The 17,283-nt window shown below is 35.9% G+C and overlaps 1 protein-coding gene across 1 annotated transcript; it reads right to left on the minus strand.

The window, feature by feature from the left end:
* Nucleotides 1-5,273: 5,273 nt before the first annotated feature.
* LOC143621662 (aspartyl protease AED3-like) lies at nucleotides 5,274-8,138 on the minus strand. The gene is made up of 2 exons (XM_077093018.1): nucleotides 7,573-8,138; nucleotides 5,274-6,192 (listed from the first exon to the last, which is right to left on the minus strand). Exons 1-2 carry the CDS (start codon nucleotides 8,059-8,061, stop codon nucleotides 5,689-5,691), a joined length of 993 nt encoding a protein of 330 aa, XP_076949133.1. The 5' UTR covers nucleotides 8,062-8,138; the 3' UTR covers nucleotides 5,274-5,688.
* Nucleotides 8,139-17,283: the final 9,145 nt, after the last annotated feature.

Genomic DNA, 17,283 nt, shown 5'->3' on the forward strand with positions numbered 1-17,283 from the left:
ATTAATCATTTGTTCACCGAAAAAACAGTTTTGAATGGGTAATCGATCAATTTTTCACTTTTTCACAAAGACCGTTTTTTGAGCGTGTGCTGAGCGTTTAAGTTTTGTGAGCATTTTAGGTTTTTGCCTTTGAGCGTCTCGCGTACCTATCGTACGCTAAGCGTTAGCGTACAGTAACCGCACCCTATATATATATACATATATATGGATAAAGATCAAATACAAATAAAAAAATATGTGTTAAACATACGAACTGAACAATCTCCCCTCTTTCTCCAATAACACTAATCACCAACCGCAGACCCCATCTCCATCTTCTTCATCATCTACCACCGGACTCCGTTCACTCCATCGCTAACCTCCGCCATCTCTCCTTCAACCAAGGCTCCATTATTTCGCCACTGGCACCAAGCGATGTTCCGTATCTACAACTACAAATATCCTGGCAAAACTTTAACTCCGGTAACGGCATCGCCGTCGTTTCCCGCTGCGACATACTCGCTCTAGTCGGCGGCGGCAGCGAACGACCACTAGAGACGATGTATCGTTCTGATCAGAAGTTAAATCTGTACGTCTCCGGCGAGACCAGATTACTGTGATAATATTAGAAAATATACATGTTTACAATTTCGCCAATTTGAAGCGTGTTAAGACAAATTGAAATAAGAAAGTGTGTATTTTGCCGAACAATTTGTAGTTACAGGGGCGTTTTCGAAACAAGCTATTTGAGGAACAAGAAGTAAATTCAACAATTACTCTACTAACAAAATAATTACTCTAATTGAAACAATTACGCTATATAGTTTACAAATAGAGTAATAAAATTACTATATTTGTAAACTATATAGTGTAATTAAATTAAACTACAAACATGATTTTTACTTATTTACAAAAATGCCGTCGCCTCCGATTTTGTTTTAGTTAGCACACTTCGCATGTTTTTACTATTTGTATGTTAACTCTATCATATATATGTGTGTGTGTGTGTGTGTGTGTGTGTTTGCTTTACTGATTATTTTTATATTTCCGCATGTGTAGTACACGGGTCAATGAATGAGATTAGAGTATTAGGTTTTAGGAGGGAAAACTAGGTTAAAAATGAATGTGGGTTTAACACATGATCACCATTCTTTCTTTTATTAGTAAAGTAGAATATAATGTACTAATAGTTATTATTAGTCCAAAAATTTCCAACATCTTTAACATGGTTATGTGGGGTTTTGTTTGATGCAAAAGTGAAACGAAAAATTGGTTTTTAAAATATTCATAAAACCAAAACCACCGACTTTTTTCTTTGGTTAGGCTATTTCAGTTTGGTTACGTTGGTTATTCCAGTTATAGTTTCGGTTATTTTTTTAGCATTCTTGGTTTTTTGGCGTTGATCATAAATGTTAACCGTTTGATAGGTGAGCATCGTTGGGGATTTTTCATTAGAGGATACCGCGTCTTGTGTAATGGATTACCTAGGCACGGTTAGAGCATCAAGAGGAGCTGATGTGGCATTGAGTTATAATAAATCTTGTCTCGTGATTTGTTTCTTATTTGACAGGTGTTTTTGAAGGACACTGATGAGAGAACATGCTTACATTGCGGGCCCCACACAGGACCGCTGGGGATATGCATTTGATGGAACAGACCTTCTTGAGTCCATAAGTAATGTCCTCGTTAATAATGGTAAACATTACCGTTATTATGTGTAGCTTGTAGAACTTGTATATTATGAACGAGCTTGGGTCAGTTTCGAGTTGAACCCTTGAACCCGTTTAGCTAGACGAGTTGTGTTTCTGTCAATCCTGATGAAAATGTATTTTATGTCTTTAAATTGGTTGGGTATTTTATCCCAAAGTTACAAAAGTAAAAGAGAAATTTTATACATTCGTAACTAAAATGTAATTATTCTATATATATTTGTATTACTTTGACGTGCGCGCATATAATGTATATATGTGGGCCCTCAGGTGGGCAAAAGTGAAATTACACTAAATTTGACGTTATTTTACTAATTTCGTGAAAATAACGTTAAAAGTGACGAAAAGTTAATCAGGAAACATGTGGTGGCGTTGATGGCCGAAAGACAAAGGTACATGCACCAATCGGCGGGTGTCCCAATGGTTAAGTGTTATGTTTCTTATGTCCAAGGCTTGATACAAAACTACTATTGAGTCGGGGTCTCACTGGAAGCAGCCTCTTTATTCCTATGGGGTAGAGGTAAGACTGTCTACATCGTATCCTCCTCAGGCCCTACCATAGCTTTGCTATTGGTGGGATATACTGAGTACGATGATGATGATGATGATGATGATGATTTTATATACATTTGTATTTTTTGTTGGAAAATCGTAAGTTTAAAGTATTAATATGTGAGAAACTTAAAAAACAACCTTTTTGGGGTTAAACAACTTGTGCTCATGTCAACATGTGAGTACTCGTGTCATATTCAGGCTCATATGTCTTACACGATTTCCGGGTTCGTGCTGGGTTGAACCCGTCAACTCGCAAACATGACCTGTATAGCACCCCTACATAGTAGATAATATTATTTTTATTTTTTTGCGTTAAATGAGTTGTGTTCGGATTCATATGTCTGACATGATTTTTGAGTTTGTGTCGTGTTTGATCCACCAACCCGCGGACACGGCCTATTTAACACCCTTACTCGTGGGCAGATGTGTGTATGTATATAATATAAATAATTAAATATAATTTAATGTTTTTGTGCAGATGTACAACTGGACTAAGGACAAGTCGTGAAGTTAGAGAACATGCCACGAAAATAATCATGTTTTGGGCTGGCATATCTAACCTGTTTAAAATAAAGGTCGAGTTCCGGTTGACTCGTTTAGTTAAACATGTTGGCTCACCAACCAGTTTAATTTAAACATGTCGACCCACGAACCGGCCTGTTTATGACCCACTTAAGTAGTGCTTTACAACCCACCAGCCTAATTAACATGTTTACATAATTACATCTTGACAATTACCTGACAACTCATTTGACACGTTTAGATAAATGAGTTATATACTTATATGGGTCGTGTTCAATTACACGGTTTTAAGTGCGCGTGGGTTATGGCTGCTGTTTTTTACACAGAAAAAAATACGAGTTATGTTCGGGTTGAACAATTCAACCCGCAAACCCAACGTTATTGACACCCCTAGGAAACGTCAAATGATCTCAAGTATTTCAGATAAATTTGAAATAATATATTTTTGTCACCGTATTTGACACACTAATTATATATTAAAAATAAATTATGGATCTGATTATTGAGGTATAATTTTGTATATGTCGACAGGCGAAATGAACCATGCTAATGAAACATGAAGTTGAAACCAAATCAAATAATTTTTCAGTTGAACCCGTGAATATGTTTAGCTAAGCGAGTCATGCTCAGGTTGATGTGACGGGTTTGCAGGTTAACCTGTTTAGTTTGTATTTGTTTTTTAAAATGTGTTTTGTGTAAAACAGATTGGATATTTTTTGCTGAAATTGAAAATATTAGTTTTAAATTGAAAATACATCTGTTTGTTTGTTTGTTTGTTTTTTTTTTTTTTTTTTTGTAAAAGTAATTTTGGAGCATAGATATGCAAAAAAGAAAAGTTTTGGGTTAAACATAAAATGGGTTGTGTTGGTGTCAACTTGCAAAAACACGTGGTCATGTTCGGCCCAAATTTTCCGGTTTATTATTATTTTTTCACAAAGATTACGAGGCCTAAAAATCATTTCCTTATTTACAACTATTTGTCATGCAGGTTCTTTACAACAGGAAGACCATGTAGGAGGTCTACATGGTGTTCTTCCTACGGGTCGTGAGTCTCACACCATGACTATGCCAACAACGCAATCATTTTAGATTCTTGATATTTATATGGGGCTCGAATGAAGACTGATCACGCGGTATGTTTTTTGGAGCTCGAATAAAGAATTAGTTTGTGCAATATATAAACTAATAATTTTCACACATTATATTTTAATTAAAGCAAATTTATATCCAATATTGATGGTTATGACGACCGACTTGAATCCTTGATTAAACATATGTTATGAAGGTACCTAGTGGTGATGATTCAAATGACCTGTTTAATTATTTAAAAGCTAAAATACTTGGAAAAACATTGAAGATAAAGAGTGAACTAGCCGGAAAACAAAAATCACGAAACAGCCTAGTTGTAGAAAATTATTGTCTTGTGTATGCAATGAGTTATCGTCGGTTCATGAATCGAGCAATGTACATGTTACACACGTGATCAATACTTGTTAACTCGTTTGGCTTTTTTTTTTTTTCTAGGTATTTGAATTATTGGTTGATAATGTAGATATTCATTTAGCAATGTACATTGTCATTTTCGGGATGATCAAATACTTTATCTTAGTGTTAGCCTTAACAATAATAACTAGTCAGTCTCTAATCATGTTACGCTTCAATGTTCACGATTTAAAAGCCAACCAATTTAACCCGTGAAAGTTCAAGACCAATAAAATAAAAGCTTCAAATCACATATGACATACCCACTAAACCGGCACATGTACCCATTCACCAATGAGTTGGGCTTACGGGCCCACTTGATGATAAGCACCACCATATCATCATGTGATTGAAGTTCAAATGAAATGGGCCCACTTGAACTAGTTAGAAAGGGGCCATCCTTTTCGGCTTTTTATATGCCACTTATCAAATTATAGACGTTAACATATTTGTTTTTCTTTAACATTCTTTATCTTTATTTGTCTGTAAAAAAAACATCACTCAGAAAAAGCCAACTTTCTTTAATATAGCACCACCATATCATCATGTGAGTGATTGAGTGATGTTTTTTTACAGAAAAAAATATCCTTTTTCATGTTTATTACAAATTGTTTTTTTAAAAACGACAACTTTTTTATGTTTAGGTTATTGTATTTATCAATTTTAAAGAGCCTTGATGTCACACTTTGGTCAGGCTATATTGTTTTAATTGGGCCCACGCTGGTTTCAGAGTTTGGCTTGGACGTTAAACCGGGAAACTATATTGCTGACTGCCATTTGATAATCGTTGTGCCATCACAAGAGTAGAACTCTCTGACTTAACATACGGTGGAATGAAAACCCGGGTGAGCTCAGAGTTCGAACTGACAATATTTGCATAAGGTCTAGCTCAAATACAAAACTGTTAAACTGAATAAATTAATATAAACTTTTCCCGTTTATTATAATATCTTATAATTTAACAAACTACATACCAAATAATAGCATTATTAATCAAAAACATACCCATGATCGATCACATGCATGAGAAGAAACTACTTAAAATAACCAACAACTTAAAGCATACATATTTTATAAAAAAAACAAAAACAAAAAGACAATAAACCAGCTGTCACGTGCCTCACGAACAGTTCTCACGTGATATCCCCAGCCTATTATTGAACCCATCAAACACCACCCGGTGATTCTGCTGCTGAAAGCTAGCAATCACATTCACCGCCGGCGATGCTGACATGGCAAGACACGTGGTGGTACCTCCAGCAGAACTATGGATAAATATATTATCCTGCGGCAACGTCAGATTAATCCCAGGAAACATAAACGTGATCGACGGCACTTGTTTCCCGACAACCACGTTGTAACACGTGTCAAACCCACCTAGTGATGACACGGCTGCGGGCCCCATCCGCCGCCGGAACTCGTCTCTCACCGCCGTGTAAGCTTAGGTGACTAGCCGCGTGAACACCGTGCCGGAATCCACGATTGTCCCGCCGCCGGTGTTGGGGTTGAAGGCTAATGCGCTTGCCGGAATGTTGACCACGGTGGACCCCACCATGATTCCGATTAGGTTGACGTAATATAACGATGGACGTTTAGGGTTTGAGAGTAAGGGTGTGTAGTTGATGACGTTGGGTTGGCCGATTGGACCTAACCGGAGTGTGCCGGAGGAATTAGGGGACTTGAAACTTGGAAGACAGTACGAGAATGTGGACGTATAAAGAGGTTTGGATTGGGATAGGAATGATAGTGGGCCCCGGCCGAGGCCCAGGACGCCTTGGGGTGGGAACGAGCCTCCAGTTACTTGTTTTGTGCAACCGAAGGAGTAACCGAAGACTGAGTCGGTTGCTAGGGTTAGGTTGTCTTGGGATAGGGTGGCGGTGACGATCGAGCTTCCGTATGTCGTGTTTAAGGAACATGTTGTACCGGAACAACTTGAAGTTTGGACCTGAAAATAGTAATGGTTAACTTGGTTACAGTACGAGTATTTGCGTCCGTTGAAATTATATCGTTAAATTTGCAACATAATTACAACGGACGAGATCTGTTGCAGAATTAGCAACATAATTTAAATTAGTAAGTCTGTCTTAAAAAATGTTATTACAAATCTGTATCGTATTTAGTGAGAGAACTTATGATCATTAATATCCAAGTACTAATGAAATTCTATTTGAGATGGTTTTGGCGTATGAAAATAGTTATGTAGTGGTGGTAGATTTGTACACAATTGTTAATTCGATTGGTTATTTGGATGTGCTTAAATTAAATAAGTTTTGAGATTTGGGTGTTTGATTTACTGCGCGTGTGTTTCTCGTTTAAACTTAAAAGCTTCGTATTAATTCAATTTAAAACATATCCAAGGGTTGAGCTGAGCTGACTCGGTTTCAAACTCAGCTAAATTCAGCTCAATATAATTTTTTGATTTTGTTAGCTAACCTAGCTCAGTTTGTAAACACGTCGAGTTCAAGCTAGTCGTCACTTTGTTCTAGTCATGAGGAGATGCATACAACAAACCTTTTGTATAATTCAAAAATTATACGGTTTTAAACAATAGCTAAAAGTTTTATATAAAATTACTAACAAATTCATTTTGAATACATTATAAATAGAAAACTTATATTATAACCCTTATTGTATATTGTGGCATCAAAATTATTTTTAAACCAAACATTCTTGAAATGGTGTCCTACAAATAATATGAGCAATTATGAACGGAAATTATTGTATCGGTCATTCGGTTGGGTAGACCCACCAATCAAAACCGGTTCACGGATCTGCTTTGATTTCTCCAACTTTGTACAAATATTCCTTTTCATAGATATATAATTTAATTAATTATCAGTAGGAGAGTAATTAAATTAAAATATTGAATATATAAATATACAACTACTAAGGTTATGTGTAGTGGAGAGCTACAAATTGGGGCGTTTTGCGTCATGTGGTGCCCAGTCAGCAAGGGGTGAAAATTTGTTTTTCAGGTGTAATGGTGTAGGGTTACAAATAGTAATATATATATATATAAATGCATATATATTACATACACACATAATTATATAATAATAATATTCTTTTCCTTCTTCCAGGTGACAAAACCCTCTCGCCCCCGCCCCTTATCGCCCTAAAATCGCCCTGGAGCAGTGTCCCCCCCCCCCCACCCAAAAAAAAGTCGCCCCAATCGCCTTCCACATTTCGCCCACTACACAAAGCCTAACTTGGTATGGTGACAAATGTGGTTTAGTTTTAAAATGGTGGTCAAGGGTTTGATTCTCATTAATGATGGTTTGTAAACATATATTTGATTGTTAAAAAAACGGAAAAGTACACGTACTTGTTTGCATTGGTCAGCACCACAAGTGAGTGACGAAAAGCTAACCGACTTTGTCGAGTCATAGGTGGAAGACGTACAACCAACGCAACCCGCACAAGGAACCAACGCCATATCGGTGTTAGTATCCAAAGCCATAAGCAAGCTCTGTGCTGGTGTCCCAATGTTAGCCTTCACAACGTAGGTCGGACTCTGTATGATCTGTCTGCCTGATCCAATAGGAACGAAAGATCGTCCGGCAACAAGACTTGTCAGATACAAGAGCCTTGTCTTGTCATCAGCCTGCATTTGGAGGACACTCTCCTCCCATGAGAGCGAGGTCTTTGACCTAAATGGCGAGCATGAGCTCGATACATGGACTACCTTAAGGGTTGGCCCTTGGCTAGTTAAGTCACATTTTGGGCTTAGTGAGTGAACCATGGTCAAGGAGACAAGGAGGAGGATGGTGAGGTGTAAAGCCTCCATTGGTTTGTGTTGGTTTGTGAGTGACATTTTGGTGTGTTGTTCGCTTATTAGTTGGTGTGTATATATATTTGGTATAATTGTATATGAATACCTTTATCTTTTATCTATTTACTTTCATAGTCCTTGGATTTTCATTGGTTGTCACTAAATTACTCTTCACGTGACAAGTTGAATGAATCAAATTAAACTTCAACCAAATCTTTGTTGATCCATGTCTTATTAGGAATGATAATATTTGTTTATTATCGGTTCAGTTATATATTGTAAGTTTTAAATTGCTATTGACCTTTGTTTTTCAGATCTAAGATTAATCACAATCATTTCAATCTTTTATCTAGCATCTCAAGATCTATTTTTTTAGAACAACAAATTATTACACTGTTTTTTTACACTATGAGACTTGATCACCATTTGGGAGAGATTGCATTATAATAAACACCTATCATTGAGCTACAAACCTTTTGATAAATTAATGGTCTTGTCTTGAGATTTAAAAAAGTAAACATGTTAGGAGATCAGAAACGCAAGCCGAGTGACTATACTCCAATGCTAAAGTAATACGTATATCAGCGACCTTTGATTATACACCGATGCCAAAGTTATGCATCATATGGAGGTTAAAGTTATAAGGGAAAGTTTACGAGAGAACAAGTGATAATTAAGTATCTTTGAGGACGAAATGCTAGGTTATATATTGGCGGCGCATTCCATGATTTTTGGAAGGAATATGTTTCCCAGTGAAGGAAATCATACAGTGTCATCTAAATCACATTTGATGAGTAAGAACATATGCATATATGACCGATAATATTCTTGTAGGCGTGTTATAATGAGCTTCAATATGATGACTACAGTGTGGGTTGCGAATGTTGTCTCGTAAGACGCTTGTAGAGCATATTGTGGACTTGTGGCTCTTCCCAAATAAGAGTTACTACGCACAATTGAAGTGTCTTTGTATCTTTGTCTCCTTGGGTTGTTGGGCAGTGTTTCCATATTCATGGTTTGATCGAGTTTGCATGTTCGTGGACTGATCACAATATGCTTTGTACTATATTATATACAATATATGAGAGATACAAAAAAATGTGGATATTTTTGTACAACTAAAGTTTTCTCCCTTTCTTTTAAATGAGTGAACAGACTGTATTCCATTTGCTTTTGAAGAGTGATCATGTCCAATGCATATACTTCCATTCTTGGGGCCTCACAATAATATCACTTTACAACTCCACACCACACTTACTATTACTACTATGTTTATTATGTTTTGTAACAAGACTAGTAGCAAGAATATAAAAAGAGAAACAAGTTAGGAATGAATGGTATCACTGATAGATGTATTTACTAAGGAAATATATAGAGGCATTTATAGGAGTAAGAAACCTAATCATTCCGTAATCTTCAACAACGATGAAGATAATATGATAATCACTAATTCAAATAAAGTCTATCTATATAGTTTGTTAATAACTATAACACTCACCCTTAGTTTGAGACCGACCAGTATGAGGATTTGAGAAATAACTTGCAACCAAATTTATTTTTGGTTGGTTAGTAAAATATGAACTCATATCCTTAGTACCTCGAAGAGTTGAAGGTATCGAAATATTTGCTTTATGTCATTCTAATGCCTCCTTGCTGGACAAGAACTATACATTGCCAACAAATTTGAAAAAAAAATAAATTATATAGTTGGTCTTGCATGTCTAGTAAGAAACATTAATGAACCAATCAGTACTTAAATATGGAACTTTCGGACTAAGAGTTTCTTCTCCATCTCTTAAAGGTCGAAACATGTCCTTTTCAACATCAAGTGGCCTTACAACCGTGGGAATACTTGCTGGACGTGACTATTTCATGTAGAATCAATTTTTCGATATTTACTGAAACAAGAATATTATGGACCACTATCATCACCGCTCAAGAGTCAAGATGAACACACAATACAATCAAAATCTATAGGCAATTGTTTATGTTTGTTCTTTTAATTTAACCAAACAAACAAATAGACACGCACACTAAATACTTTCTTGTCCTTGTTCATTCGTTAAAACAATGAATGTATATGTGATCGTGTACGAATGTTTGTTAATATTCTAAATGAACAATTCAAACCCTTAACGGATATTAACCAACAAAAATTAAAAGTAAACATGAATATCCAAATTATGATCTAAATTATCATCACCAAATACAAAAATTTTCAAAATTAAATAAGCATTCCCTTCTGCTTATGGTTATGGATTATCGATTTTGTAATTTCATTGACTCATCTGGGGACACACATTCAACTAATTGTAGAGATACTCATGAAGGACATACATGATTGACCATAAACCACACGGTTAAACAGGGGCGGATCTAGGTACTTCTAACGGGTTCACGGGAACCCACTGAGTTTCGAAATTTATATATAAAATATATATAAATTATGAAAGTGAACCCACGTATATTTTGAGAGTGAGCATGTAAGGAATATGGAACTCTGGTCTGGTGGTGAATACTTTCCTTTGAATTGAGTAGATCCAGGTTCTAATCTCCTCTTCAGCGTTTTTTTTTTTATTTTCTTTCTTTTATCTGTTTTGGTAAACTTTACTATTCAAGTTAACATTTTTTGATGCGTGTTGATATTAGTCCAGGGTGCAGTTGCAATACATTATTTCTATAGTTCCATGTTTTAATAAAATAACTGGATGTGTAGTTGTAATGGTTAGCATATTATGAGGTGTTTTAAAGTGTGATCCACTGATCTGATACTAGACCAGTTGGATAAAGATCAAAAACTAGTAAATTGTTTCAGCAAAGCACCTGATCTTCTTAGGGCTGACTACAACGATATATAAGCCTGTATACGAATTGAATGTTTAATGAATTGTTTGGCGGAAAGTTCGTTTACGTTCTTTTATTTAATAAATGAACGAACATAAGCGTATGGTCCATTCGTGAACGTTCGTTACGTATTAGTAGAAAATAAATAATTATTATCTGGATAAGTCATCTACTTAAAAGTTTTGATCTGTTCGTTTGTGCTCATTTAAGTGTGTTTATTTTTGTTTGTTTATGTTTGTTGTGTTAATTTACGCCTGTTCATATATGTCCATTATTTAAACGAGCGAACATGACCACAACTATTTGTAGATTAAGTGTTCGGGCTTGTTTAAAGTTAAATAAACGAACGGACATGACCACAACTATTTATCCGATTAATTTTCCGTGCTTGTTTAAAGTTAATTTAACGAAAGAACATGACCACAACTTGGATTTTAACTTATTAATGACTTTTTATATAACGGATTTTAATATATTAACCTGTCTCGTTATATTTATTTTTTTAATTTCTAAGGACGATGTTTGTTTTTTTGTTATTGTATTGAATTTTTATCATGTGATGAACCTACCCGACCCGAAACGATTGAACAGACTCGAATTCTTTTTTGTCCATTCGTATAAAATTAGAGCATCTAAAAACAGTGAACCCACTGGAAAAAAAAATCCTAAATCCGCCACTACGGGTTAAACACATTCCGGATTAGACTAGATAGAGGAAATGTTTGTCTTTGTTCCACCTCAACGACCTTACTAACAACTTTTGTTATAATTGAGATTTTAGTATTTTATTATATATGTATGCTCATTCGTTTATTTTTTTACCTATTTAATTAATCCTTAAGTGTCACCGATGAAATTATTTTGTGACTAGTGACAAAAAATAATCAATTAAATTTATTTTTTTGTTACTCATCTAAGATATAAACAATCAAATAAAACCCACTAAAACTGAGTCTATATCTTTAAATACTATTAAAGCAATACAATGTGGACACATGGCCTTCATCTAGCCTGTCTACATGTGCAATCCAGTCATCAAGTTACCATTTTGATAATGTCTAATATTGTGCCACATGTCTTGCTCTCCAAACACCAAAAATAACAAAACCCGGTTTATTTTTCAAAAAAAGATGGATGCAACCACCGATTCTCTCTCTAATCTCCTCATCATTATACGAACCCTAATTCCACCGGTGAAATCTACAATCAATTCCACCACTGATATTCGTTGTAACTTCCCGATGAATATACGAATCCTACATCCGTCGTTCCGATTCACCTTGGAACCTCTAGACTGTTTACTGTTGGAATACCGTATGCCCGAGACACATAATTAGGTTAATGTGGCTAGCCGTGTTTGATCCAAGTCGGGTCATACCCAATAACGAGTTAGACACACACCAATTATGTATTTGTTAAGATAAGATCTATAAGACAAATACAGAACACGACACATTCAGAAAATCGGGTTCTGAATACTTACTTGAAAGTGTTAAATAAATTAATTGGTTAATTTATTTATTCAAATAATTATTATTGGAATGATTATTTAACTATGTGTTCTTTTATAAAATGGTTTATAAAAGATAGGGTGTTTATATATTTTATAAAGTATAAAATATATAAAAATTAAAAAAAAAAAAATAAAAATAAATATATATATATATTTTGGGGCCGGTTTTGGGTGGGCCCCTCACCCCAAAGATTTGGTCAAACTTTGTCATGGTTTTGGTGGAGCTTGAGTGATCTTTACTTGACCAAATACTAACTCCATATATGAAAAGATTTGATCATGTTTTGAATGGGAATATATATAGATATTAAAACAAGTAACATAGATGACTTTCAAGTAAGAAAACCAACTTTTCTCTCTTGTTCTTCTTGGTTCGGCCGAAGAAGCAAAAGGAAGAGGATTCGGTTTTCGGTTTCAAGTGTTCAAGCTCCCTAACATAGCTTGGTGTGTATTGGAGACTCGGGGTACGAACCATTTGAGGTTTTCTGCTTGAAAGCTAGCCAAGAAACATCATCATCTACTTCAACTTCAACTACACTCTTAAAGGGTTAAGAATGTAAGTGTTTATAGCTTTGATAGTTTAGTTTTTCCCGTATTATTTGATCCTTAGTCTCGGGTTTCTAATCTTAAGATTAATGGTAATCTTGAAACAAGAATAAAGGGTTATTCATAGATTAACAAACATATGAACTTGTAATATATATATTTGGATATATGTACATAAAGTTTAATGTCATCACGCTTCCGCCTTAATTAATGACTAGTTAAATGGTTAACTAAGTTTAAAATATCCATAGAAACCCAACAAATGGCATCAAGAGCCGGGATACGGGAAACTAAGCTTCGGGTTTTCGGTTTTATATTTTTCCCCTTGAAAGATTTTATACAAAAATTAACATGCATGATTTTTTTTGTATTTAATCTTGTTATTATTTTTGGCTTTGTTCAAAAAAAAATAAAAAAATAAAAATATAAAACCGAGTAAATGGGCCGAAGCCCAATTCGGGTGAAATTGGGCCGAAGCCCACTTGTTTTGGTTAATGGGCTAACCGAAAAAAAAGGGGAGAAAGTGAAATGGGCCGAAGCCCATTTTTGGTTAAATGGGCCGAAGCCCATGAGACTTTCTATTGGGCCGAAGCCCATGTGTTTTGCACATGTGGGCCGAAGCCCATAATCAAATTATTGGGTTAGTCTAGGCCCGATAAGGTCAAGGGGTTTTGGAACGGGTTCCTAAGACATAACGGGTTATGTTTGTTATTTATTAAAACTAGACCGAGCCGTAGACCATAATGGATGTTTGTTTGTGGTTGATGATTGTAATTGTAATTAATTATTCAAGTTTCGGTTTGTAATAATTAATTAGGGGCAGTTTTGTAATTTTGTAATTATTTATTCATATGGGTATGTAATAAATAGATTATTTGTAATATCTTTATTTTATAGAATAAAAAATGTATTAGGACATTTGGTTTTGTAAAATTAAAGAAGATTGCAAAATTGGAAGTTTGGGCCTTATTGGGCCGGGTATGGTGATAATGGGCCTCACAAGCCCATTAAGGGGATTCAAGCCCAAAAGGACCTAAGCCCACCAATTGAGCCCAAATGGAAGCTTATGGAAGCTAAGGCCCAAGTTCAAGCCCAATGGATCACAACGGGGTTGAAGAAGATGCTCGAAGCATTTGGATGCGGGATCGAGTGGGAGCTACAACATCCATGTGTCATGTGTCCCTTAGGATCGGACCTAAGACACACACTTGTTTCGGCTAACAAGTGTGGTCTAACTTAGTGGCTCGTGTCTAGTATAATTGTGTATGCTTGTTAATTGATTGTTTGATTATGTGGTTGCTAGATATTAGGATATCAACTTCGTCACATAGAATTAATTAACAAAGCATAAAACGAGTTCTAATAATTATCGGTAATTACGTGACACATAGTTTAATAAAATGGATTTATTAACTAGCCGTCTCACGCCCATAATAAAATGGTTTTATTATAAATTAGAATTTTGAAAATGGTTTCAAAATATCATGTTACTAAATGCATGTTAGAACATGATTTAAAGTTTTACAACTAGAATTATTAAAACTAAAAAAACCCTTTTAAAATTAAGGATAACAAGTTAAACACTATCCTTTTGTATAACGCTTAACATATTAGTAAGCTCTTAGTGGGAAAAAGGTCACCTAACCGCGTAGAGTAAATTAATATGTTGAGGTAATATTGGCATATAAATGGGAAAAAGGTCACCTAACCGTTTGTATGTTGATATTACAAGTTGATACAAGTAGGACGACTTAAATTAGAACCATGTGAAGAGGGTCACCCAAGCATAGGGTCTAATAGGTGTTGATGGGATAAACATGCCGACACGAAATATGATTTCGAACCGGTCCCATAAACTCTAGAAGTTGCAAAAGGGTTTGCAATTGTTATGAATAACTACCTTGATAAACCGACAATGGGAAAAAGGTCACCTAACCGGAGTCGGGTTTATCGTTGGATTCTAGATTTTAATTATTAATTATATTTGGTATATATAAAAGGGTATTAATAATTAAAAAGGTAAAACACTAAAATGAACTTAATTAAAATTCTGCAGATGGCCGCACACGTCGACGACAACATAATCCCTAACGTCCAAAATGTATCTCTCCGATCTATTCTCGCTAAAGACCGTCTTAACCACAATAACTTTTCGGATTGGTTTCGAAATTTAAGGATTGTTCTAAAACAAGAAAAATTATATCATGTTTTGGAAACACCTATCCCCAACGAACCGGAAGAGGGAAGTGAGGTCGAATACATGAATTGGGTCCAACACACGGAAGATTCCATTCAAGTGTCATGCCTCATGTTGGCGACTATGGTTCCCGAAATCCAAAAGGATTTCGAAAACCATAATGCGTACGACATGATTACTCAACTTAAGGAAATGTTCCTTAAGCAATCGAGGGTTGAAAGGTTCGAAACGGTTCGAGCCTTGCATGCATGTAGAATGGATGATAATCAACCAGTTTCAACTTATGTACTTAAGATGAAAAGTTACATTGATCGCCTCGCCAAGCTCAATTGTCCCATCTCAAAAGAGTTAGCAACGGATTTGATCCTTAACTCCCTGTCGAAAAGGTTCGACACATTCGTGTTAAATTATAACATGAATGGGTGGGACAAAAACATTGGAGAACTTCACTCAATGCTTAAAACAGCCGAGGCGAGCATGGGTAAAAGGGTTTTACCCGTGTTTGCGATCAATGAAGGTAAATCCAAGAATCGATCTCAACCCTATTCTAAGGCTAAGGTAGCAAAAAGAAAGGGTCCTCCTGTGCATCTTAAGGGTAAGGGCAAATCACCGGTTATGGCAAAGAAACAAAAGGTTGTGGAACCGAGGGGTCATAAGGATGATCCTTGTTTTGGTTGTGGGGAGACCGGACATTGGAAACGCAATTGCCCGGTCTACCTAAAAGAGCTAAGAGACAAGAGGAATGTGGGGCATGCCTCGGGTAATGTCTTTATGATTAATATTGAGCTAAATCTTATTTCTTCTAACACATGGGTATTGGATACCGGATGTGGAACTCATATTGGCAATTGGTTGCAGGGGTTCAAAAGGAATGAAGACTTAAAGAAGGGCGAAGTGAGTCTTTTCATGGGCAACGGTGCAAGGGTGCACGTGGTCGCTAGAGGAGACTTCACTTTATCGCTTCCAAGTGGTTTGGAAGTTGTTTTGAGAAATGTTTTGTATGCTCCTAGTTTGACTAGGAACATTATTTCCGTGCACCTTCTTAGACAATGTAACTTTGACTTTAAATTTGTAAAATCAGAAATGCATGTATCATCTAATGGTATCTTTTATTTTAAAGCTGTACCAAACAACGGTATTTATGAATTGGTTCATGACAATACCTCAAATAGCTCATTATATCAAACTTCCACTAAAAGACTCAAAAAGGATTTGAGTGATTCCTACATTTGGCATTGTCGTCTTGGACACATAAACAAGAATCGTGTAAATACTCTCCAAAAGAATGGTCTTTTGAAAACAAATGAGTTAGGTTCGTTTGATGAGTGTGAATCTTGTATTCAAGGCAAGATGACCAAAGAACCTTTTAAAGGTACAAATGAGAGGGCTAAGGACTTGTTAGGTATCATACATACGGATGTATGCGGACCTCTCAAGCCCACTAGTAGGAATAGTGAAAGGTACTTCATTACCTTTACCGACGATTTTAGTCGATATGGGTATGTGTATCTAATGAAACACAAATATGAAGCCTTTGAAATGTTCAAGGAATTTCAAAATGAAGTACAAAATCAGCTCGACCGAACAATCAAGGTACTCCGCTCCGATAGAGGAGGCGAATACCTAAGTGTTGCTTTTCAATGTCATCTTAGAGATTGTGGAATTATTTCACAGTTCACTCCTCCGGAACTCCTCAACATAACGGAGTATCCGAGAGGAGGAATAGAACACTGTTGGACATGGTTCGATCAATGATGGCACGAAGCTCACTACTGCCATCATTTTGGGGATATGCGCTACTTACAGCGGCTCGTATTTTGAATATGGCCCCGACCAAAAAGGTGGATCGAATACCCTATGAAGTGTGGCATGGAAAGGTTCCATCCTTTTCATATTTAAGGGTATGGGGATGCATAGTTTATGTTAAACGTGACACCCCAAATAAGCTTGAGGCTCGATCCATCAGGTGTATCTTCATAGGATACCCAAAGGATGATATAGGATATATATTCTATGATCCTAGTGAACAAAAAGTGTTTATTTCACGCAAAGGATACTTCTTAGAAACTAAGTTCCTTATGGAAGGACCTAGTGAAAAGAGAGTGGAACTTGAAGAGGTTCAAGAATCACTGGATGATACACAGTTGGTCGATACTAGTTTTCA

Source organism: Bidens hawaiensis, unplaced genomic scaffold (genome assembly GCF_021521415.1).
Source record: "Bidens hawaiensis isolate Kalapana, Puna unplaced genomic scaffold, B.hawaiensis_p1.1 tig00000326_1, whole genome shotgun sequence".
Lineage (NCBI taxonomy): Eukaryota > Viridiplantae > Streptophyta > Magnoliopsida > Asterales > Asteraceae > Bidens > Bidens hawaiensis.

Bases quoted from the DNA above. Each gene is read 5' to 3' on its own strand.
- LOC143621662 (XM_077093018.1), bottom strand. From the start codon at position 8,061: ATGTCACTCACAAACCAACACAAACCAATGGAGGCTTTACACCTCACC. The intron at 6,193-7,572 runs GTACGTGTACTT...TACTATTTTCAG, and splicing joins GTGCTGACCAATGCAAACAA to GTCCAAACTTCAAGTTGTTC.